At 40.8% G+C, this 25,563-nt stretch overlaps 2 protein-coding genes across 6 annotated transcripts in view; one reads left to right on the top strand and one right to left on the bottom strand.

The window, feature by feature from the left end:
• The window catches only part of myo9aa (myosin IXAa), a 289,869-nt gene extending 280,044 nt beyond the window's left edge, over positions 1-9,825 (top strand). For all 5 annotated transcript variants that reach the window (XM_041178287.1, XM_041178288.1, XM_041178289.1 and 2 more), the window contains 3 exons: positions 2,234-2,436; positions 4,691-4,833; positions 6,040-9,825. In XM_041178287.1, the coding sequence (XP_041034221.1) occupies positions 2,234-2,436; positions 4,691-4,833; positions 6,040-6,527 (834 nt within the window). In that variant the 3' untranslated portion in view covers positions 6,528-9,825. The remainder of the gene's footprint in view (positions 1-2,233; positions 2,437-4,690; positions 4,834-6,039) is intronic.
• A 6,835-nt stretch (positions 9,826-16,660) lies between these two features.
• Positions 16,661-24,337, bottom strand: nr2e3 (nuclear receptor subfamily 2, group E, member 3). Its single transcript, XM_041178528.1, has 8 exons — positions 24,280-24,337; positions 22,649-22,799; positions 21,871-21,974; positions 21,441-21,683; positions 20,658-20,839; positions 19,184-19,424; positions 17,889-17,994; positions 16,661-16,793 (listed from the first exon to the last, which is right to left on the bottom strand). The coding sequence occupies exons 1-8, from the start codon at positions 24,335-24,337 to the stop codon at positions 16,661-16,663; spliced, it is 1,218 nt and encodes a 405-aa protein (XP_041034462.1).
• Positions 24,338-25,563: the final 1,226 nt, after the last annotated feature.

Raw genomic sequence — 25,563 nt, 5'->3', positions numbered from 1 at the left:
TGTGCTTGTAAGTGATTGCCTTTTCCTGGTGATGGCTGTTCAAAAAGATGATGTCAGCACTGCAACCACTCCAGCGCATGTACTTGCCCACTACAACAAAACCTGCTTCACATGTGGTCCTGAATGATATAGAAAACCATTCTAAAATTTCTATTCCCATATTTACAGTTTAGCCTGAATATCAGATGTCAGGTTTTATTTCATGCAAGGTTCACCTGGTAACTGCATCCAATTATAATTTAACACAGGCCAAGTTGCACATTTCTCTACCTGGTTCTGATGTGACTTGCTCTGGAATACTCTATGGGTAGATGGTATTGAGCAGCACTGAATTTTGTTTTCACCATTTTGTCTTTCAATTTAACACCAAATTAGGTGTATTCTTTGACTGTGGACATGTGTTCAATAGAAACTAGAGTGAGGTGAACTCAATTTATGTAGATCCTTAAAGCTGGATGAGGATTCCATGTAATCAGTCTGGATTTGAGCCAGTGTCCCAGAGGTGAAAGGCCATTATACTAATTAGCTGCATCACCTAATTAAATGGAGAGAGGTCACTAATTAGAAGAGCAGGTAAATGGAATTGGAGCTGATGGTTTTGTGGTGGGACTAGCACCATTGTAGGCCACAAGGGCTGAATGGTTGTCATCTTTGTTTAACAAAAAAGGAATGATTTTTTTTAAAAATTTTAATCTTTTGGCGGTTATTCTATTGTGTGTTGATCTCGTCCTGTATTAATTACCTTATAGCCAATGCTTCAGAGTAAGGTATTGACAAGAAGCAGGCCTTTTGCTGGAGTGGAAGCAGGCTGGAGTTTGGCTCTGTTGTTTGTTCAGATTTTGTTCCTCAATTTCTGTGGTTTGTGTGTAAATCTGTGAAATGCTGGTGTTTTCCTTCACACCCTTGCAATCAGCTGTTCGAGATATGAAATAAGAAGAAACTTTGCTTTCAGAATCTTCAGGTTATGCTGGAAAATCGCATTCTCTGAACAGACTCAAAACTTTCCTCAGATCAAGGCTTCTTTCACTTCTGGTGCCTGTTTGTCATAGCAGTGACCCATTCCCTCTCCCTCACTGAAGAGCTTGACCCTGTATTTAGATTATTTGATTTGCAACTTTTGTTTTTTCTGCATTCAGATGAAATCAGCTGTAAGCAAATTTCTCAGCTTTTTGAGGTCAATAACAAAACTGTTGGTTATAACAAATAAATGGGCAACAACTTTTGAAAGGAAGTAATAAAATATTTTAAAGAATATCAATACAATTACCCTTGAAAATTTTAATGCTCAGAGTTGCCATGCATCTTGTGCTGCATCCTCATCACTTCCCTCCTGCCCCAATCCCATCCTGCAAGACATTCAGTTGTCTGCACATGACACAGGTTCAGATGTTTTTGTTCCATAACCCTTCAGTACAGAGAGAAGAGAGATGCTTTTCAGTGCCAAACAGAATGTGGATGAGTGCTTCACAACAGGATGGCTTTGTATGGACTTTGACATTACTAGGGTTTAACCCTAATTTTGAAATTAACTTTTGGTGAGAGGTGGGTAGCTATCTGGCTTTGATTAAGTTTCACTCTAAAACCAGAGCTTAATCAAGATAGGGTTTGCTTCTTAGTTTCTACTCTATTTGCCAAGAAACTTGAGAGTAAATATACAAGAGACACATGTCACCAAAGCTTTTCATCTTGCACTCATCAGGGCAATTGCAAGAATGTCAAATATCAAACAATTGCAAGTTTATAACTACAGGGGTAAAGGGGATTGATCCAGGATTGATGGCAAATCGACTCTGATAGACTGGGGCGTTGCCATGGAGAAAGCAATGGGGAACTATAAGCTCCCCAACCTCCCAGGTAATTAAAAAAAAAGGCGCAAGGCTCGAATATATTCCTTTTGTTCGCAGAGAGCGGGCCCCTGTGTATGAATGTCTAGCAAGTGTGTATGAGCCATGTTGTGAGCTCAACTGATTATTTTGGCAATTAGCAAATTCAGGATTGTTCACAAACTGCTATCCAATCACAGAAACACATCTAACAGATGTTTTGTTTTGGGATTTGCAAGCATGGGCTGGTTGAATACGGATTATACTTTGTCTATTTTGAACAACTGAAGGAACATGCTGTTTGATTTGATCAGCCAATCATTGGGATGTATGGCCTAGTGCCTGTCGAGTATGAATTTCAATGCCAGTGTGATGCCTCACTATATGCCTTGCTCTTTGTGATTTTATAGGGAAAGGGTCGTCTTCGCCGTTCAAGTTACAGCAGCCCTGCCTCTCCAGTTGGTATGCGACTGCCATCAGTTGTAGATGTTCCAGAAGAAACGACAAGTGCTGATGAGTCACCTGACATGGATTTGACTGAGCAGCAGCAGGCAGCCATGCAGCAGGAGGAGAGGGCACTAACTGAGGAAATAGAGACCCTACAAAAAGAAAAGTGAGAAACACAAAACATTTGGGGCATAGGACTGGTGCTAGACCAAGCTAAGAGGAATGTGAACTGGTGACATTTCATGCGGTGAACATAACATAAGAAATAGGAACAGGAGTAGACCATTAGGCCCCTCGAGCCTGCTCCGCCATTCAATAAGGTTATGGCTGGTGATCTTGTGTGTCGATTTCCACACTCCCATCTAACCCCAATAACCTTTGATTCCCTTGCCTAACAAGAATCTGTCTACCTCTGCCTTAAAAATATTCAATGACCCCACCGCCACCACCTTCTGAGGCAGAGAGTTCCAAAGTCGCACAACCCTCTGAGAGAAAATAATTCTCCCATATCTGTCCTAAAAGGGCCATCCCTAATTTTAAAACAGTTCCCCTCATTCTGGATTCACCCACAAGAGGAAACATTCTTTCAATGTCTACCATGTCAAGGCCATTCAGGATCTTGTATACTTCATTCAAATCACCTTTCACTCTTCAAACTCCAGTGGAAACAAGTCCAGTCTGTCCAACCTTTCCTCATAAGACAACCCACTCATTCCAGGTATCAATCTAGTAAACCTCCTTTGAACTGCCTCCAATGCATTTACATCCTTCCTTAAATAAGGAGACCAAAACGGCAGACAGCATTTGAGGTGCAGTCTCATCTATGCCCTGTATAACTGAAGCATAACATCCTTACTTTTATGTTCAATCGCCCTCATAATAAAAGATAGCATTCTATTAACCGCCTTAATTACTTGCTGTACCTGCTCACTAACTTTTTGTGACTCATGTACTAGAACACCCAGATCCCTTTGCACCTCAGAATCATGCAACTGTTCTCCATTTAAGTAATACTCTGCTTTTTTGTTCCTTCCGCCAAAATGAACAACTTCACATTTTCCCACGTTAAACTCCATTTGCCAGATCTTTGCTCATTCACTCAACCTATCAATATCCATCTGCAACCTCCTCATGTCCCCTTCACAACATACCTTTCTACCTGTCTTTGTGTCATCTGAAAATTTAGCTACTATGTCTTCACTCCCCTCATCTAAGTCATTGATGTAAATCATAAAAAGTTAAGGTCCCAGTGCAGACCCCTGTGGGACTCCACTCGTCACACCCTGCCAATCAGAAGAAGTCCCGTTTATGCACACTCTCTGCTTTCTGCCAGCCAGCCAATCTTCTATCCATGTTAATATATTAGCCCCTACACCGTGAGCTTTTATTTTCCGTAATAATCTTTGATGTAGCAAGTTATCAAATGTCTTCTGGAAATCCAAGTACAGTATGCCTATAGACTCCTATTTATCCACTGCGCATGTTACTCCTTCAAAAAACTCCAAATAGATTGGTTAAACATGATTTTCCTTTCACAGAACCATGCTGATTCTTCCCTATTGCCTTGAGCTCTTCTAAGTGCCCAGATATAGCCACCTCAATGATCGATTCTAATAACTTCCCCACGAGAGACGTCAAGCTAACTGGCCTATAGTTTCCTGTTTTCTGCCTCTCTCCCTTCTTGAATAGAGGGGTTATATTTGCAACTTTCAAATCTGATGGAATCTTTCCAGGATCTAGCGAATTTTGGAAAATTAACACCAGCGCATCGACTACCTCATTAGCCACCTCTTTTAAGACCCTAGGATGTAATCCATCATGTATTTCTGTCCTGAACTATGGAGACATCTAAGTCAAGGCCATGATTCTCAGTAGCAGACATCCAACCTCACTACTTTAGGCTTCAGAAGCTCCTTTATATTAATCGGATGATGTTGACCCCTGAAGTGCCTGTCATGCACATCCAAATGCAGTAAGCCAATCACATCCTTTTAAAACCGGAGAGGTATTTCTGACTGGTACCTTTCTGCATGCCTTTGTTAACCATCTTGAATGCACAAATTCCTTGTTATGACATCAGACAGATGAAGATGGGGTAGCTGGCTGCAAGTACCTCAGTGTTATGGTGTTGGTACAGAGCATATGTGTACAGGTCAAGCCATCACAGCCAGCACTGAGCATTCTGATTACAGTTCTACATGGAGACAGGCTGCATTGTTCCAGCATCAACGCAAGAAAGTGATTTGGTTGGGTTGCTGGGCTTTTGACCCTTCAAGTATTGAAAAGAAAAGTAGTTTTAATCTTTTGTCATAATGAATTGACATGTATCGTTTGTTATCATTTTCAAAATATTTATACATCAATACATGTCTTTAATATTTGGATAGGTGCTTCATTTAAAAAAATTGTTCTTTACTTAGGGAGGAATTGACTTTTGAAATGCTTGCTTTGGAACCACGAGCCTCGGATGATGAAACCCTTGAATCAGAAGCGTCTATTGGAACAGCGGACAGCTTTGAAAATTTAAATATGGACTCCGAGGGAGCAGTATCAGAACGTTCTGGTAACTGATCCAGTTTGGATTTTCTCTTAAAATCATGCATCCTGTTAGCAGTTCATATAAAAATTACCCTTTCAATATTTTATTGTACTGGGAGGGTGGAAAGATTATTGCCAAATTTAATTTAAATTTGATTTAAATTTTGTATTCTGTTTCTTGACCGGCAGCAAACCAAATTGAGATGCTGACTGGCTATTGGGTGGATAGGCATGCAGCAGTAGGCAGCAGCCAGGGAGTGGAAAGAGGGATGGAGAGATTGTGGGTTGGAAGGTACAAATGTTGGGGTAGGATGGGCATAGATATGTTGCAAGCCACATAAATTGAGGACTGGGAGGAGAGGTGGCATTGTAGATAGTTTATGGGCCACAGAGATGGCTGGATAGATTGGGTCGGGGAGTCAGAGAGATGAGTGAGGAAGGCATTGTGGATAGATTACAGGGTCAGTTGTGGGGAGGGGTAGGATTAATCATGGTGGCATTGGATTGGTCAGTCGCAGAGAGTGAGAAACAGGTTAGCTTAAGGGCCAGTGAAGGAAAGGCACTCCTGCTATGGACCTAGCCATTTTTTCCTCCTTTCAACTGCTGGGCTTCCTGAGCCCTGTGAAACCTGGCACGCAGGCATTAAATATAACACTCACAAATGAAGTTTGATTTACACGGTTTCATTAAAATATTTAGATTAGGGATCCACTTCTAGAAAACAGGTTAGTTGCCCACACCAACCCACTTCAATTAAAATGGCTGAAGGCAGGTTAAGGTTATGATTGCTATTTTTTGACCTTTTCAGCTAACCCCTGCTCTTTAGCACCCATCCAGGGGCATTAACTTTTCCCCATTGTCTAGGATTTTACAGCAGGAAAAAATTGGATGAGTTGCTAAAAAAAAATGTCTTGTACCCATTAATCAGTGCTCCAGTTAGAGTCAGTGTCTTCAGGGAGATGATGAGAAAATATATTCACTGCATCAGAGTTTTTTTCATTCATTTATGGGGTGTGGGCGTCGCTGGCTAAGCCAGCATTTATTGCCATCCCTAATTGCCCTTGAGAAGGTGGTGGTGAGCTGCCTTCTTGAACCACTGCAGTCCATGTGGTGTATTTAGAGATTAAGTTGTGCCGTTGTTATAAGTAAGATAGCTGTAACAGAATCAGTCTGACAGATGATTGAAACAGCACTTGTTTGTACTAAAGTCCCTTTTTTAATTCATGGACAGAAAGAAGCTTAGTAATGAGCTCCATCAGCCACCACCGACCTGAAGCAGTGAACAGGCTGAGGAAGCCACTGAGGAAAAAAACAGATTCTATAGAGTCGGCCGATTCAACTGTTCACTCATCACCTACAATGTCACTGTCATCATCCTGTCTACCTCAAGGAGGAAGACGATTCCGTTTTCGCTCAAAATCACCTTCGCCAGCATTTTACCACACACACAATATCACCAATAGCACCGAGCAAAGAGCAGATGGAGATGGGGCATATAGCCAGTCGAAAGTTCAAGAAGAGAGGCCACAGTTTACGAGTAGAGGTACTTTCAATCCAGAAAAGGGCAAACAAAAACTAAAGATGCTGAAGCGCTCAGCTCAGAAGCCCAAAGACACGACTGATGGAGCCTCAAGCACAGGGAAGAAGCGCAGTGCTGAGCCTGACTTTGGTGCTCCCCAGCAGCTGGTGGTATTTGGGAACAATGAGTTCATGGTGTGAGGCCAAGGATTTTCAAAGGTTTCTATGCTAATTGGGTAGAGGTCTTTCATCCATCCCTACACATCTCCTTCCTTCTGGTTGCTGCTATCTCAGTACACCACATGCAATACGTCCAATCCTCATAGATGGCATCACTGTCTCAAGGAATGACAAAGGGAAGTGATTTCTATCTTTGAAAAAAAAACCTGCCAGAAGGTTGTACTGTGGCCTTAACCATTTAACCATTGAGAAATCTCTGCACTACCTATTGGTATGCTGAGAAGCATCTGGGCTGCAGATGGATTCATTTAAAACAGCTGCTGGTGGCTGTTATTGAAGGTCGACAAGGGTATCTGTAGTCCAGAGGGTTGTGGCAAGGAGGTCGTACTTGAAGAAGCACTTGCTGTCCAGAAGTCCATCATCCAGAAAGAGGGGACTGATGAATCTGCTCATTCCAAAAGACTGAAGGAATAAAGTAGATCTGAAATATTATCTTACAGTCACACTCCATTGACACTTATAGACAAAGATCATCAAGAGAGCTTATTTCAGAAATCGCAAAAGACTAGATGCTTACAATCAGACTCAACAGCACTTCTCACTAACTTGGAGGCACTGCTGACAGAACAGCCAGTGGCCACTGGGAAATGTAAGCCAAAATGTCTGTGTACAAAAATGCATTAACCATGCGTACTACATCTGGCATTTCTACAGGGTTTCAGGAACCACTTTACCAGTCAAGTAATGCTGCTCCTACCTGGGCGTGTAGAATTTAGGAAACCTGGAGAAAAGGGACCAACCTGACTGGACACTGAGCTTGCAAATCAAAATCTGTCCGTGCAGCAGCGGGCATGAGCAAAAGTTACATTACCCTCATCAACTGTGATGCATGATGATAGCGTAGGTAAGCCAAAACCATACTTGGTCCTTTAAATTCAGCCCAGAAGAAAATCTTTTATTGAATTGTCAGTATTAAAAGCAAAGAGAACTTGAAGAATTTTTAGTCTGGTTTCTAAAGCTCACTGTAAACTCAAATGTTTTTGTTTTTAAAATTTTATTTTATTTGAACTTTTTTTTTTCTAAAAATTTTATTTCTGTGATGTAAGATTGTAACTTCCTGTCCAAAGGGGGTATATGTGGATTAGGTTAGGAACAAAATTGAATGTAACAATCACTGGAACGGGCATGCTGGGCTTTTCGTAACTTATAGTATGCTCATGACTGTATATTTCAAGAAATCTGTTTGTAAAGGATATATTATCCTGTGTCATATTCTATAATAAGTACTCATATAAACTGTTCAGTACACGCAGCCCAAAGTATGAGGTTTCTGTACAGTTTCAACTCTGTATTTTGACGTTAGCAGTTGGGGTGGCCATCTTATGTATAAAGTGCAATTTGTGTAATATTTCTTAAATATATCTGTATGGTTGTACAAACAAGTTTATGAACAAATAGCCCACAGCTTATTAAAGAACAAGAGCTGTAAAATTCACTTCTTGATTTTCTTATTGTGCACAGAAGAGGAACCTGTAAGTACTAATGGCCAAATCTACGGGGCCAAAAACACTGAATGCAATGTAGCATTAAAAAAAGAAGCCTTTATACCCCACACATGGGGACAGGTAGATAATGCTTGACTTCATGCCCTTTCTATGTGGGTGTCTGTGTGTGTGTGTGTGTGTGTATGTTAATTTTTCCTTGTCCTAGAACTACTTTTGAACAGCCACAAGTTGATGGAGATGCAAGCCCAGCTAATTTGTACTACTCCAAGCCTGATCCTTCTGATTCACTCAGAAACAGTAAACAATTACATTCTTAATTTTGTGTATTTCAAGCCTCCTCTCTTCCTATTACCTCATTGCTTCACTGCAGCTAGGAAGTTTTGCTGGTTTTGCTATGTCAGCTGGCATACTTTGTGAGGTGAGAACATTTTGAATTCCCTCTCCTCACCTGAATGAATTTCTCTCTACAAGAGAGTGGTTTGGCCAGAGAAAAAATATTTTTAAGAGTAATAGAAATATTCTTCGATACTATAACACTGAGGCCAGGATGGGATCAGAACCAGAAGAGTTCATACAGAATAATTTATAGTAAAAGAGAAGATAAAGGATTGGAGATCAGGACTACATCCCTGCTTTGATGAATAGAAGCATTACTGCTGCCAGGGTAGCGGAAGCTTTACTTGTTGAATTGAACATGATCGCACTGCAATTCTTGCTGGCTGTTATCTCCTCTGCCTTCACCTCCCCACATCCCAGCAGCCCAAAAGAAAATCTAATCTGGAGCTAACAGCTACCTGCTTAATAAATATTTGTATTTATTTATAAACTGCTGCACTATTTGGGGTTCATGAGTTATAGATGCTGTTTCAGGAAACTACTGCTTAATCCCCTCCATACACCCTTTCCCAGTACTATGGAGTTCTTAGACTGGTGCAGTTTCAAGGAATTGCTCAGAAATGTGGCAATTGCTCTTCTTAGATTTTACATGTTAAGTCACAAGCTTTTCTGTTTTCTGGCTTTCCTCCTCAATTTTCTCTCCTGAAGGTGGCAGTACACACTGAGGTACAGGTGCACAGGCGCTGGACGCCTCCAGTACATCACTCAAGGGGCCATTTTTCATGTGCAAGCCAAGACAATGGGTGTCAGCAGACTATTTGACAGTGGGCAGGTTTCATTGCTGAGCCTGTCGCTGCCCTCACTCAACATCCACACACATGCACTTTCTTGCAAAGATGACTGGATAGTGATAAGGAACCTTGCTCATTTTTCTCCTCTCTAGTCCAAGGATGCTGTGTACAATTGTTGCACCCCAACTACTCTACCCAATTGTGGATCCGCTAACGAGTGTAAACATGCGCTTGTGGTGTGCGCGCACACAGTCTTTTGGCTTAATATTTGGTTGAAAACTAAGAGCAAAATAGCATTTTTGGGAAGGGATGGGTTGGACAGTGTTGGGTAAAAGTGGAGAACCAGGAGGCAGTTACAAGACTTTGAGGGTTAGTGGAGATAAACATTACAAACCACAGGAACACTAAATATCGACTTGAACCTTGAACTGCCTCCGCAATTGTATTTGGTGTGATAAGGACACAAAGTAGGGGAAATTTGTTCCCCTTCTGTATACACTATGCCAAATGATAAAATTAAAGTGTAATACAAGAGATTGTAATGTAAGTAAATGCATTATGTTGACATCATGTGGCTGGTATAAAGGAATTACAGGGTTGGTTTTTGGAACACATTGCTGGATTACTGTGTATCTTGTATGCTAAATTAATAATTTGCCATGATCTAATAAAGTACCTTTCTGTCTTTTTATGGAGTTGTATCCAATGATTTTTCCTTGTATGTTGATTGAAAGAGAGATATTATGGCTCTGTATGCCTTAATTAACACAATCAAAGCTTTCTTGATCTTAAATAATCTCTCAATTTTATTCTCCTGAAGATGCTTGCTGTACAGTTTCATTAAGATTGGCTGATCAGTAGTACTTCACCCAAGACATTGTTTATTCTTGAATGTTTAACTCTGGACAATGGCTTTGCTGGTTTGTTGACTTTGGGTAGCGTCAAAGCTGAGCCACTATCATGTAGAATAATATAGCATAGCAGATTACAATAACATGCTGTATGTTAAAAAAGGAAAAATTCTCCCCATCTTGCTTCATTTTTTGCCAATTATCTTTAATTTGTGTCATCTGGTTACTGACCCTTTTGCCAATGAAAACTGTTTCTCCTTATTTACTCAGTCAAAACTATTCATGAATTTGGACACCTCTATTAAATATCCCCTTCACCTTCGCTTCTCTAAGGAGAACAACTTAACTTTTCATTTGACATCCACTCATGCACTTTCTGGCAGGAGTCACTAAGTCGCAATCGAGAGCACAAGCCCTTTGAGTTTCCAACCCCCTGCCTAGCCCCAAACACTAAAGCAAAATGTAGCATTATCTGCTACTGCCCTAGATAAGATTGGCTCGCATGATGGCATTATTCCATGTACTGTCAGATGAGGGAATTATATGGTATGACTCAAAAAGGTAAAAGAGACGAATGAGTGGTTCACCGTCGTTATGTTGGTTAAAATGTAATCAGCCTTTGGTATGCTTCCTGTTGTTTACATTTTCCTCACTGAAGGCTGATTGTTGCAGATTGAGTGCATTGGGAGATAGCAAGGCTGAGTGCAGCCGATTGACCCGATTTCCCCCAAGCCCAGTTCAAACAGATTATTTAGCTCAATTTACAATGTGTCTGAAGAGCTTGGCTACTTGCCAAAAGCTGAACAATCATGTGGCCCTCTGTTTAATACCTTGTTTACACAGAGAAAAAGATCAAATATGTAAACAGGCACAAACTCTAGGCTGGCACTCTGGTTACTAGTACTGGAGGAGTGCTGTACAGTCAAAGTTGCCATCTTTCAGGTGAAACTTTAAACCTCCTCTGAGGTGGATGTAAAAAATCCCAACAGACCATTTCAAACAACAAGCAAGTTCTCAGTTGTATACTGCAGATGCTGGAAATCTGAAACGAAAACAAAAAATGCTGGAAAAACACAGCAGGTCTGACAGCATCTGTGAAGAGAGAGAGAGAGAGAGACAGAGATAACGTTTCGAGTCCGTATGACTCTTCTTCAGATCTCTCGAGTTGTCAGTTGTTTGGCCAATATTTATCCCTTAACTAACATCTCTTAAAAAACAGATTATCATTATTACATTTCTGTTTGTAGGTTCTTGTGCACAGTTTATTGTCACATTTCCTATATTACAAAAATGACTGAACCTGAAATGTACTTCATTGATTTCAAAGCACTTTGGGGAGTCCTGAGTTCATTAAAGTTAGTCTCTAAATGCAACTCTCAATCACAGTGCAGAAGAGGTCCTTCGGCCCATCGAGTCTACCTAATCCCATTTACCATCACTTGGCCCATAGCCTTGAATGTTACAATGTGCCAAATGCTCATCCAGCTATTTTTAAAAGGATGTGAGACAACCCGCCTCCACCACCCTCCCAGGCAGTGCATTCCAGACTATCACCACCCTCTGGGTAAAAAAGTTTTTCCTCACATCCCCCCTAAATCTCCTGCCCCTCACCTTGAACTTATGCCCCCTTGTGACTGACCCTTCAACCAGGGGAACAGCTGCTCCCTATCCACCCTGTCCACGCCCCTCATAATCTTGTACACCTCCATCAGGTCGCCCCCTCAGTCTTCTCTGCTCCAACGAAAACAACCTAAGTCTATCCAACCTCACTTTGAACAAAATATAATTCCAAACAATCAGTGCAAGCTAAGACTGCATTTACATTACATCTGTAGTGTTGGTGTGAAGCAATTTCCAGTCCCATACTAAATTCTGTTGCCTTCATTGACCTACACTCACATGTCCCCAAAAATATTAAATTGAAACTAGTCATCTTTACAACCTGGTTCCAGCTGATCTCCACAGCTTCATCCAACTTTGTTCCCATACTCTCCTATATATTTGGGTTTTCTGACACTGGCCTTTTGTGCATCATTCTCCGTTCGCTTCACCATTGGTAGAAGAGACACTTTTTTCCAGTCTCCAGAGATCCTTCCCTAAACCTTTCTGCTGCCACGCTATCCACCCCAAACGACCTGTCTCTTCCCCGATAAGCACCTTTTTAATACCCATCTTTTCAACCAAACTTTAATCTTCCATCATGGCTCAGCATCTCTTTTCATTTTGGAACTTGGGTTAAAGATGCAAATTACTGAAACAATTCAGAAATCCCATGTGATGTGTAATTTGAATAAAGTCACCATTAACATACTGACCCTGACTAAGGTCTTTGCCTGAATATCTAAGCAATAAGAATGGTAAAATAGGATTGAAAGCCTTATTTTCAGAGTACATCACAGAAATGTTAGTGAGGAACTTCATTCTTCACCAGCACAACTTAAAGTATCCAGGGAATACATTTCTAGCAATGAATCGGGCCATCTTCAGGCCAATGGTGAAATGCCACAAGCCTACAGAGAAATTAAGCAATTGAAAAAAGTCACAATTCTCATCATTACTGCAGTTGCATGAAAGGGAAAGGAACAAAAATAAATGTAGCGTGCTTTCTGTCTGTCTGTCTCTCTCTCTCTCTCTCAATATTTAAAAGCAATGGATAACATGTAGGCTAGAAGCTCCCAGATTGATTCTGATTTTTGTCCTGAGTTGGTTTATCACAGTTGAATTGGAAAATTGGGAAGGATTCCCAGGCAGTAGGTGCTCCTTAGTGCGCTTTAACTGGAGAAAGCATTGGGTTTGGCTGTGATTTTCTTATTATGGATGCATAATGTGCAGACGAACATGAGGCTTACACATGGTGAAAAGTCACTGGGAATGTGGTTTTGGAAGCAAATGGTGCCTGTGGAACCACAACCAGCTAAAGTCATCGTCTAGCAAAAGCTGAAGTAAGAAATAGGAAGAAGTGTTTTGAAGTAGAAGTGTGTGACATAAAAGGATTTTGGATGATATGAAAACATCTGAATGTAAAGCACAGAAAGAGGATTAAGTGGCTTTCATCAAGGACTTAGAAACAAGGCTCAATCGTAAACAAATCATCACTGCTAAAGCCTTTAACAGGCATAGCAATCGAGGAGGCCATTCACTCACTGGCCTCCGAAAGAATCTTTGGCCAGTTTTAGGTCTAGATTGTGTAAACTAAGAACATTGGTTACATGAGAAGGTAACTGGGCAACTTCGTGCTAATGTTAAATACACTAATCTTTGCTTTTGTTTTTTTGTACAGTTGTATGTCATATGAATGCTGAAACCTGTCACCATGTTTAGGTCTCCAAACTAAGCTACAGAGAAACCAACACTAGTAATATTTCTGTTTGGCATGGAGCACAAAATCTCTACTCGTAGAGTCACACCTCACTTACCTAACTGCATATTGTCAACAGCCATTGTTTGGGCGTCCTAAATGTGTACCAAGGTACTACTGCAGTTTAACCAGCTAAGACTGTGCAGCGCTATTAAACTTAGCTTTGCCTATCCAATTGTGACTGATTTATTTTGTGTGTGTGATGAAAGGAGCTGCACAGCACATCTCGCAGCATGTTAGCCACAGTAATATTCCACCTGTGCACAGTCCAAAGCTGTGTACCAGGCTTACATGACTGCTTAATTCAGGCACTCTTATTAGGAGCTTTGAAGAACAGATGTTCTTAATGTTAGGTTAGATCTCTCTCTTGTGTGCTCAGTGACAGATTGATGTAGGCCAGTAACTGCTTGAGCTTCCTGCAATAGGTTACTCCTTGTCACAAATGAGCTTCATAGCTTTGTCCTGGATTTTGCACATGGCTAAAGGGAAGCCCTTCCGTTGAGTTCTAAATTATGAAGGAGAGCTGTTTGCACAAGTTTGACTACAGCAAGATACCAACACAAGTCATTAAAGAGCCAGAGTTTCCTTTGCCCCTTCTCCAAAATGTTCTGAAGCTCATTCATGAGCCTTCCCACTCCCATCAGCAAAAACAGGGTCTTTTTCCTAGCCTACATCTATCTGACCTGTGCCTGGTGGTGTTGCAGAAGTGGGGAACTATTTCCTAGTCATGGTTCAACATTCTTGTCCCTAAGTCACCCAAAGTGATTATCCAGCAGTGCATTGCTGCAAATCCCCTTTTGGACTAGGCCTTTTAAAAAGGGAGGTTGCCTGGAACACTTGGTAAGTTCAGAACACTGCTGTTCCCCCTACAGTATGTAGAGGACACAAGTTCAGCATGGGTGGTGCTCAGCCACTCTACAATCATGGCGATGAGGTGGGAGCATCAATTTTACATGCTGCCCATTTCTTTTCAAAGCAACGCAGGCAGTTTGCGAATAGTGATCCCTTAGCCCAATTTGTTGGATGATCAAAATCTGAGCCCTAGTGTTTCCTGAGAATATGGTGAGCTCTTAAATTGAGATTTCAGGTTAAGTTTGAAGGCAGATGTTGCAGTTTTGCCTTTCTACATTTTTTAAACATTCTGTTAGAAACAAAAATAATTTGTATTTGTGTAGTACATTTAGCAAGGTGCTTTACAGGAGCATTATAAAACAATATGACACCAAACGCCTAGGAGATATTAGGTCAGATGATCAAATGCTTGGTCAGAAGTAAAGAGTAGCTTAAGGATGAAAGTGAGGTAGAGAGCGAGAGAGATAGACAGGTGTAGAGAGGGTATTCCAGAGCATAAGACGTATTGGTGAATCTATGGAATTCATTGCCACAGAAGGCTGTGGAGGCCAGGTCATTAAATGTATCTAAGACCGAGATAGATAGGTTCTTGATTGGTAAGGGGATCAAAGGTTACAGGGAGAAGGCGGGAGAATGGGGTTGAGAAACTTATCAGCCATGATTGAATGGCAGAGTGGACTCGATGGGCCGAATGGCCTAATTTCTGCTCTTATGTCTTATGGCCTAAATAAGTCTAGACTAAAATTGGCATTCACTACGACTGCCAGAAAGCAATAGAAATTGGTAGTTGCTTCTCATATCTTCCAAGCAATGTCTTCAATATTCACTCTTAAATCACAGAAAAGACCCAGTTATTAGCTAGAGGTGCAGAACCTGGTATGTATACGCTTTCAAATATTGACTAAAACTAATAAGTCTACAGGACATTGTGCTACAACAGGCCAGTTGCTTAGCAAATCAATCCCCTTTTGCTATATTAATCCTTTCCCTCTCTAGGAAATCACAAGTCTTCCTTTCTTAGTGCATGCTTTCTTTGTCTGATGTGTGGTGAACAATTTGGCAGGTCAATTTTGCTGCTTTAATTCAAATGTTCAAACTTCAGCTCAGTTACTTCATTGTCTCCTCAGCCAATTCCTGAACTCTTCCTTATAATTCTTTATAATGCCTAGTGTCCGAAATCATTTTAACCCCTTTTCTAGGTCAGTGACTTCTCTGTAATTCCCTGTATTAACTATTTTCTTTGAGTTATAGGTCGCTACTGAGTTGCAGAGCAGTCGTGCTCTTGTATTTAGAGCTTCTAAAAATATTAACCAGACCTTCAGGAATTTAGGACATATCTTGATGGTTTCAGGAACATTGTAAATATTTAATTCTTTGCCTTTCTTCATAACACAACTTCAACAAAACTTGGAATCCGACCACAGCCTTGAGGAATTAATTTAATTGCTCTCACTCATTCTCTCAGGACCTAAAGAAGTGTTGAATTCCTTACCTTTTAGTCTTCTAGCTGTAATGGACAAAGTTTTAAAGCTCCGACTTGATGTCAAATATCATAACTACTTGGTTTATAGCATCTTCTGTTCTTTTCAACATTGATGGACTTAAAGCTTTTGGCTCTTCCTATAGATTTTCCAAAAAAAGTTCTACTCCCCATTTTTCCCTATCCCTTTTATGAAAGAATCTCTTAATTGGTCCACACGTAGCAAAGGTATTTTGATGCCTTATCCTGCAATTCAACTCTTGCCCTTTCCAATATTCACGGTAGTCATTGTCACTATGGTACCCATGGCCCTGCTGTCAATCCTCTTTCATTCCCTGTGCTTAGAAAATAATTTTTAGTTTTACTGACCTGCATTGATCTTGCTATTTTCCTTGTAAAGGTATGCAGCCTTTCTGCATTCCTTAAAAATGTTTCTTCTTCCACTGGGTTACTACTTGTCACCTGTCATTCAGTTCTCCCAGGAACCTTTCTCCTAACCATATAATTTGCTCCTCTTGAAATTCTTGCATACCAGTTTCTCTTTGCATTCATCGTCAATATGTAAGCAGGTAACAATTAAGTATTCTCGCTCTCCACAATAACATTTCCATATTGAAGAAACACAGATGAACAACAAGCAACTTGAGTAACCAGATTCCAGTTTTATTCTTGTATAGAAATATATTCAGTCTTCATAGGTTTTAAAAATTATAAGGATTTTAAGCAATAGTTGTAAGGGAGAACTGATCATGTAAAATGCTGGGGTAGAATGGCGTAAGACAATGTGATGTGTGAGACAACAATAAATAGGCAATGTAACATATTGGGGACATGTATCTTAGTGGAGATTGTGGGGGACAGAGGGTGTAGCATTTTTGGGAAGTTAACAGAGACAAACTAGGAATTAAGACAATGAAGGAAACAGTGCAAAATGCTGGGGAGAAGATGTCAAAATATAGTAGGGGTTGCTGCTTGGGAGGTTCAGCTCTTAAACATGTCACAAAGAAGCTTTTCCATGGGAGTGTTACCGATGGTTCTGTGGAAAAACAGCAGCTCAATTTGCTCTGATGAGACAAAGCGGAGTGAGGGCAGGAGGAGAAGCAACTTTCCAAATCTGAGAAAAAGATGGACAAGAAAATAATGTAAAAAAAAATTTAATCTTTAGCATAAAACCTTTTTAAAAATATAAATCAGCAATAGAATCAATAACCAACAAAGCAAATAAAAAAATCGAGCTTGCATTTATCATGTATTCGAAATGTTCAAAGCTCTTGACAGATAATGAAGTACATTATTGGAGTTACTGCAATTTAGATGTGTAAATATAGTAGGCACTTTATACACACGGTCTTACAATTAGTTATGAGGTGAACATCCAGTTAGGCTCTCTTGGTGGCTTTGGTTGAAGTAGGAATTCCCTGTTTCTGTTTGAAAAGTGTAATAGTATCTTTAATGTCCACATGAGCAGGTAGGTAGATCCCCCCAGTTCAAAATTTAATCTGAAAGAACCCAATACTCAAAATGTATACAATGCTTCGGTCAGCTTACTCCTTGAATACTGAGTCCAATTGGGTATGGAGACAGGAGGGATAAATTTAAACTCTGAAGCCCATTCGGAGAAGTATCTGAGGCTTAGGCCCCGTATCAGATAATAGAACAATGAGGAAAGATTAGAGAGACTTTAAGGTACCTAGCATTAACAGGAAGTGGGGAAATAGAAAAGGTTGTTGAAGGGGTCACTGGCCTGAAATAGTGAATTGTCACTTTGAGGGCATTAATTCATTACATATTTTGAGCCTGATATTTGATGCAGTGTATCCAGCCATTTGTTATGTATAGTACAGTGTTCATAATCATGGGTAACTATTGGCTCCTGGAGCTTGTTTAATAGAAAAAAAAATCAGGAAAAAATTTCTAAAGTTAGTCACGGCTTTTTTTTCAATCCCTCAGGAGTTAACTTTACTCATGATTGAAAAAGGACAAGGTTGTGCTGTTTGACATTTGGGTAAGCACTAATAGTCTATTTCCTTCTTCTGTTTTTATGTTTTGTATCTAATACTTGTGCAGTGTAATAATCCATTCAATGCTTTGTATCTGACACTAACATAATCTGGTAAGGCCAAGTGACCTGCAAGAGCCATTTGGTATTAATCAAAGTGTGGAGGTTGGTTTCTGCAGGAGACTTGCGTTGAGATCTGCCTCTCCTTACCTAACTGGTTGGATTGGGTAGTGTGTCCTGCTGTGCTGACCCAGCATCACTTGTGACTGATCCTGTAGATTCTCCACTTGCTCTGGGTCTTTCAAGCCTCGTGTTTCTGAGGGAGAACACAATATCGATGAAAGCAAAATACTGTGGATACCAGAAATCTGAAATAAAAACAGAAAATGCTGGAAAAACTCAGCAGGTCTGACAGCATCTGCGGAGAGAGAAACAGTTAATGTTTTGAGTCCATACGACCCTTCTTCAGAGCTCAATAGAAGTAGAAATGTGATGAAATTTATACTGTTTAAGGTGAATGTCTATTTATAGGTGAATGTCTATTTCATTGATGCAGGACCATCTTCCTGAGATTCCATTAAAAATGCACTTGTGCATCTGCCCCTAGATGGCATATTTAGTAATCACTCTGAAGCTTACATGCAAAGAGGATCCTGGTTCCCAGTCCATGCTGACTTAGCTGATGTCAGACTGGGGTGGGATTTGGTGATGTATAATGGATCTCAGCATTCTTGAGTTAAGGAGAGGAAGTATAGCCGGAATTGAAGCTATAAATAGCTATCTAGTGACCTCTGCTGGAAGTGCATGTGTGGGCATAAGGTGAGGGCTTGCTTGGTACCTACAGTCAATACACCTGCATGCTCACTATCTGGGGTGACACATGAAGAATACCACTTGAACAAGATACTGGAAGTGGGTCAATGGCTATGCAACTGTATCCTTGAATGAGTCAGCACCTTCAGGAGAAGAAAGGAGAAACTGGGTAAAGAAAAAATAATAGACCAGAGCATGCCAATTGCTACTGAAAGTCCCAATGTTCTGCTGAACTGTGGCACGAGTCTCACTGAATATATCTGTGCTCAATACCAAAAGTTCAGAATAGTCTGCTCACAACCACAATTATGGTGTATCATAAAAGCATTGGGCCTTCTTCAGGAGCTAGTGAGCAATTAATGCATGCCTCATGAGTAGTAATCCAGAATGCCATTAACCACCAAAACTGTGTCTAGCAAGTGCCATACTTTTGACCTTAAACAACATCACTTGTGCTGACTTTACTTAAGTCTTTACCAAGTTAGCATGTTTCAGCATCTGTCCTTTTTAAATACGTATTACATCTCTATCTGTTCCTCTATCATTGGGGTTCAGTTTTCTCTGATGATCTACAGGTCATCAACTGTACCCTTTGATCTCCAGCCACAACAACTCATGTTACATTGGCTACAAGGTGGATGAACTGATCAGACATAAATCCCAAGGTGAATGGATCATTTGGTTCTGCTCACCTGGTTTAAAGAGTACCACAGCCTTCAGACAAGCAAACTCTGTGGGGTCCACAGCAATGGCCTTGAATCGACTCATGATCTCCTGCAGGATGCGGACGTCTGCCATGGTGGAATTGCTCTTGCCTTGAGGACTATGAGAGAGTTCAGGTAATGACAACAAAGGGCAGCTTTCCAATGGCATGGACCATTGGATAGCACAGAGCAGGAAGAGTTCATTCCAGGCTTCCTCCAACAAGATCACCTGCATCAGAAAAAGTCTTTTGTTGATAGCGAAGAACAATCAATGGACAATCTTGCCAACGCTCTACAAAAGCATGCTGGAAACCTGAAATTAGAACGGAAAATGCTGGAAATACTCAGCAGGTCTGGAAGCATCTGTGGAAAGAGAAATGAGTTAACCTTTCAGGTTAATGACTTGAATCAGAAAGTACTGATGAAAGGGCACCAACTTAAACATTAACTCTTGTTTCTCTCTCCACAGATGCTGCCAAACCTGCTGAGTATTTGCAGTATTTTCTGTTTTTATTGCCAACACTTCTATCATCAGTGTTCCTTTAAATCTCATATCTTGCTGCTCCACTATTTTTTTGTTATCAGCTCTTAGGTGATACTGGCCAATGCCACAGTTATTGCCCATCTCTAGCTGCCTTGAGATCATTAGAGTCAACCATTTTCAACTCCATACTCTTCTTCCTTCCTGCAGCTTCCTTATATCGAAATGGATATTCATTGCACAGTCTCCTATCCGAACTCTCTGTTCCTAAATCCAAACTTCCTCGTCCTTGTCTTCCTTCTTAATAGCTTTTAAAACCCTAGTTTTTCATCACCATATCACAATTTTGTTAATTTACCTTTCTAATCACCCCTTCCCACATTACACCTGATGGCAGGTGGTAGGAGCAGGAGAGTTTCCTGGTCAGCTATACTGCAGAAGGCACTAGTAAACCATTGCAGTACTTTGCCAAGCATAATCATGGACCAATCCAATGGAAGTCAGTGGTCATCAACGCCCTCTTAGGGCATGGTACCTGGAGAAGGAGATGTCTTTTCATTATTGGCTTTGCCCCTTTAGATTTCTTATTGATTCAACTAGCCAACACAGAAGAAAAACACATGACTAAGATTGGACCAAACTTCTGTGTCTAAATAATCTCTGGGAGGAAGAACTAAATTTACCCACAGAACTGAGGTTATTTTTATTCATTCATGGGATGTGGGCTTTGCTGGCTGGGCCAGTATTTATTGCCCATCCCTAATTGCCCTTGAGGAGATGGTGGTGAGCCGCCTTCTTGACCCGCTGCACTCCATGAGGCGTTCCTGAGCCCTCGGTTTCATTCCAACCAAAATTGTAAAGTTGTCAGTGGAATGTTCCCCTCCTTGTAATGTTAGAATTGAATGGTAATCCTTTGCCCTCTAGTGTTGCATCTTAGTCCAGTGCCCCACCTCAAGCCCCACTACTATTCTGTAGATATACCTGGTCTCTGAATGGTAGATTGGAGAAGACTGGAAGATTCTTGGCCCATTTAACTGCCATGAAGAGCAATCTAGCCGAAGTCTCGTACACACACTCGGGACTACTGGGAGGGTAGATGGACATCTGGTACTCGGTGGATGTTCTCTCAGGTTCGTTACTCGTCACATCGATATTTTCATCCACTGCAAGCACAATATGTATCAGAGAAACATATTTACTAACTCTCCCCTCTCTGTGACTGTAAGTATCCTTTTCCTTTTTGCCAACCAGACCAGTGGAAAAAAATTGTGGTAACAGTTACTTTGATATGATTCCTTTAGCCAGCCCGAATCAATTAATGCTATCTTATCATTGGAGCGTATGTCCTTGAATTCTTCCATCCAGACTCAATCCCCAATCTCTGCTGAGTAAATTAATCTCAGCCATAGAGGTTGTTGAGCCACACTGGCTAGAGAATGGCATCACCAGACGGGGTTCCTGCTCCTGACTAACATCTGCTACTGAAAGGTGTGCAAGTGTGACGTGCATACAGGGTTTGACTCAGCTATGATTGCTTTGTCAGTGAATAGTTGCTGTGACACATTGTTTAGGCTCACATATGAAGAATGTGTACTTTTGGAGGACAAGAGAAGAGATTGGGAGTGGAAATTTACAATCTTAAAATTGAATTTATAAATTGACACCAGCCCTAATTTTTATAGAGCTGTATTAATGCTTTAATCGCTGGAGTTGGGTACACAGTAAAGAATTGAGTACGGAAGGGATTAGGAGCCGGTCACTGACCATCTTCAGGCTCCAGCTTGGCGCAAGTCTCAGCGGTCATCAGGCTGGCCATGAAGCGGTGGTTATTTGGTGGGCTGATGGTTCTCTGGCTACTGCTGATGTTAGAGGAGACTGGTCTCTGGGTGCTGACAGATGATGAAGTCGGCTCTCTGGTAGTTGCAATGTGCTCCTTGTCAGGGTCGAGTTCGGCAGTGTCCGTTCGGACCTGGGCAGTGCTTCGGGGCTGACGTTCGTTTTGAACGGCTGAAGGAACAAATGAGAAAGGAGAATGAGCAGAGAGGGGGAAAAATGAAGAGCAGAGAGGCAGTCTCTGAAAGAGGAAGAAACACAAAGAATAATACACAGATTAGAGGATTACAGCTGCTTAGAGCCAGAAACATTAAGCCATAATTTCATACATGCACTCGCACAGACATTCACGTACACTCACCGTCTTTATTCATACCAGCCTGCAAACACTTCTTCAGTCTACAAGCCTGGCATTGATTCCGATGGGCTTTATCCACAGGACACATTCCGGTACCTGCCTGGCACCTGAGAGGAGAGATATCAGAATAGCCAATAAGTAAATGCAACAACAGCCTCACCACCCCTGAGATAAACAGAGCTGTGTCATTGAGATTCATGAGCCTTAAACGTCTTGAGGACTTTACATTGCAGTAAAGGCACCTGTATTTATTCCTACATCTCCAAATATAAAGTTGGAAAAATGTAAATACATGGAAGATGTACTAGATGTTTGTCTGAATTTAATAGGTTTACATGATGGGAATGAATGAGTTCATTTAATTCATTGATATTGGGTTTTTGTGTTCCAACATTCTATATATTCAACCTATAATCCTACACTATTAGCTAAAATTATATGAATATAATCCATCTCGATAAATCATTTGCTCTTTGTTTTCATTGACCAGTATTGGCTTGACTCAGCGTTAGCACTCTGGCCTCTGAGTCAGAAGGTTGTGGGTGCAAGCCTCACTGCAGAATTAAAGTATGTAATTTCAGCTGATGCTTTAGTGCAGGAGTATCAGAGCTCCTTTGTATGAAGTATTAAACTAACGGGCTATCTGCCTGTGGAGGGGCAATCTCTAAAGATGCTTTTTCTTTACAAGTTAGGTTGTGAGTTTGAGGGTAGGGCACAGATAACTGTGCTACCATTTATACATATGAACTACTGCATTAGCAAATTTGTTACTTTTTCTTACCTGTAGATGAGCTTCCTTCTGACACTCCGCTTGAAGAAGCCACTGCAGCCATTACATGCATAAATACCATAGTGTTTGCCGCTGCTGGTATCCCCACAAACCTTACACATTAGCACAGGGCTGAGGGACTTCCCTGGACTTGGGGTCTTCACTGTTAGCAAATACAAAAGGAAAAACAAAGAGAAACCTTGGTACTGACCCTTATCGTACTATCAGAGTTGACAAGTCGGATTAGATTCCATAACAAAGATTTGGGCTTGATTTGTCACTTGCTGGGCTGAACTCAACTTCTTACCAAAGGGCAGGCATGACTCCCCACTGAAGAGTTTGGCTTGATCTTCACTGAGCATTTGGCTTGCCTTATCTGAGGCACTACTTAAAATTAAATATGAATGACACAATATTAAATAAAGGTCATATATATGACCCAGGGCTTTGTGCAGAAGATGTTTCCCTAAGGACAATGGTATATTGATGAAGATCTACTACCCTTTGACTCTCAAAATGATTGCTGCAATGGTCTACAAATTAATAATTTAACTTGAACTCCTGGAAAAAAGTTGAAGGATTTCCTGGAATATGCTCTCCAATAGCTTTAAAAAGAAACCCCTCACTGTAAATTCCAGGTTCACACATTAAGAGCTAGTCACAAAATACACAGTGTATTACAGCAGTTAATATTCATAATTATCCCATCTAGACACAAGAAATATATTACTGGGAGCTAAGGTAACCACTAAATTAGTAAGCTGGTTCCATAATCATAATTAAAATATGTTTATACTTAAGTGCAGTATTTTATTGTTTAAACTGGGGTTTCAATAATTAGGTTTCTTTTTGATGTATATTTGACAAATTAATATTGTTTTTCAATAAAGACTGAATACTATTAAAATACAGTAATGCAGCAATATACATCTTTTTATGCTTTCCAAAATGTTTGTCAGTTTATTCCTTAAAGCAATTTTTTTAGACTGACAGCCCAGTCTCATGTACTCTTCTTATCCTGATATTTAAATGCACATTCTCTTCAGGAGTGCAACTGAAATTTTAATTAATTCTCTTGTTTGTTGTTCCTTTACTGAATTGTTTGTTTCACACCCCGTTTAACACTGATTGAGCCCTGGCCTTTGACATATTGCACTCACTTCATAACCTAACTTCCATTTACTGTGAATCTGCATCTCTCTCGCTCTCTCTATTTCACTTACCTTTTAATGTCTGCCTCTTTTTCATCTTCCCATGTCTCTTTCTCACATATTACTGATTTCTGTCTGGTTCACTCTTCCTTTTTGACTTTCTCATTCTCTTTCATACCTGCTTGCTGATTCTTCTTCATTCCTGGTTGGCTGCCCTTCTCATCCCACTGAATCTCTTGCTTTGATATCTATCTGCCATTCTCATCCTTGTTGACTGGTTCATTCACATCTCCTTGGTTGTCCTTCTCAGCCTCTCTGGCCATCTCTAATACCTGTCTAGTTGTTGTTCTGGTCCTCCCTGTCTCTCTCACTCGCTATCTCTCACTCAGTAACACTCTCTCTCATACCTGCCTGGTTGCCTGTCTGGTTCGTACTGTCTCTCTCTCGCTCACTTGCTCTATGTTTCTCTCACTCACTCACTCTCTCTCATACCTGCCTGGCTGTCCTCCAGCCCTGGGCTGACTGACGACTCAGTGGGGGAGCTGCTCATTCCGTTTCTCAAAGAGGAGGAGCTGGGTTCTGTCTACAAAATTTCTTCTCGGTCAGCCTGGGAGCAACCGGTCAGCTGATGCAAAAATCTGGGCTGGAGGAAACATCCAACCTTTGGAATAAAGGGAAAATCCAGCTCTTTAGAAGAAGGCAGCATCCGAATTTTAGATAGGAAACGTTGCTTGTGCAGTTGCTGGATTTCCGTGTCTCTGTCTCCTGCTTTATTGCTGAAAGTCTCGAGCTCTTGTTGTGTATCTGAGGAGTCAGTGTGTGAATGAGCCTGGCTGGTGCTCCTATGCTCCTAAAGCCCGCTCAGCAGATTAGCCTCTAACGCTCTGTAAGTAGATGCCTATTTGTCAGTCTCTTAATCTTTACTGTCCATTGCAAAGGTGGATCAATCAGTCAGCACTGAAAATGCTGAAACCTCTTCTGTCTTAGAACGGTAACTTTAAACTCAGCCTCAGCCCCACCCACCTTTCCCTCTCTCCAACACTGTATAAAAACTCACTTAAAAGTGCTTATTACATCTGAATGCATCTCTTTCTATAGAATGACGGCTAGATTATATGTGTCATTTCTAAAGGCATGAATTATCCTGTTTGCTAGCATTCAGAGAGTATTTCTCTGTGTGAGTTTATGCTCAATTTCCTGATGTAAATTTGATCTATTTGATTGCTCATGGGTATAATGGTGCCACTATTTGCCTGGATGCCCAGGTGCCTATTAGTTCCATCCCTCTTTTTGAAGAGGAACAGACATTTCAATTACACAAATAATTGAATTTTTAATCGCCATGTTTCGCTTACACTAAATTCATTTCATTCTTGGGCTGCAAGGGCAGCTATGAATTATCAAACGGGCAAAGAGTAAATGGCATCATTCTCTGCTAATTATAAGCTCTCTTGAATAGAACTCCACTAGGTGTGTGATCTTTTGACAGCTGGATGGTAAGGATCAAGAACTGCCACAGTGTGCCAGAAACCATTAGGCTTTAAGACTGCATCTTGAATTAATATTCTCAGTGAGGTGTTTGCACATTAAAGTTTAATATGTATTGCAGAAGATTTAGAGAAAATAATTTTCCTTGTATCTCTGTTTTGTATCTGTCTCTTTGATTCTACCTTCCTTTGTTTCTCTCTCTCCCTCTGCTGTTTTTTTTCCAAGTGTGCCTCCCTTTAAGTCTTTTTCACTCTCATGGTCTCCAATCTATCTGAATCCCTGTCACTG

Source organism: Carcharodon carcharias, chromosome 32 (genome assembly GCF_017639515.1).
Source record: "Carcharodon carcharias isolate sCarCar2 chromosome 32, sCarCar2.pri, whole genome shotgun sequence".
Classification (NCBI taxonomy): Eukaryota; Metazoa; Chordata; class Chondrichthyes; order Lamniformes; family Lamnidae; genus Carcharodon; species Carcharodon carcharias.
This window is presented reverse-complemented; position numbering and strand designations above follow the sequence as displayed.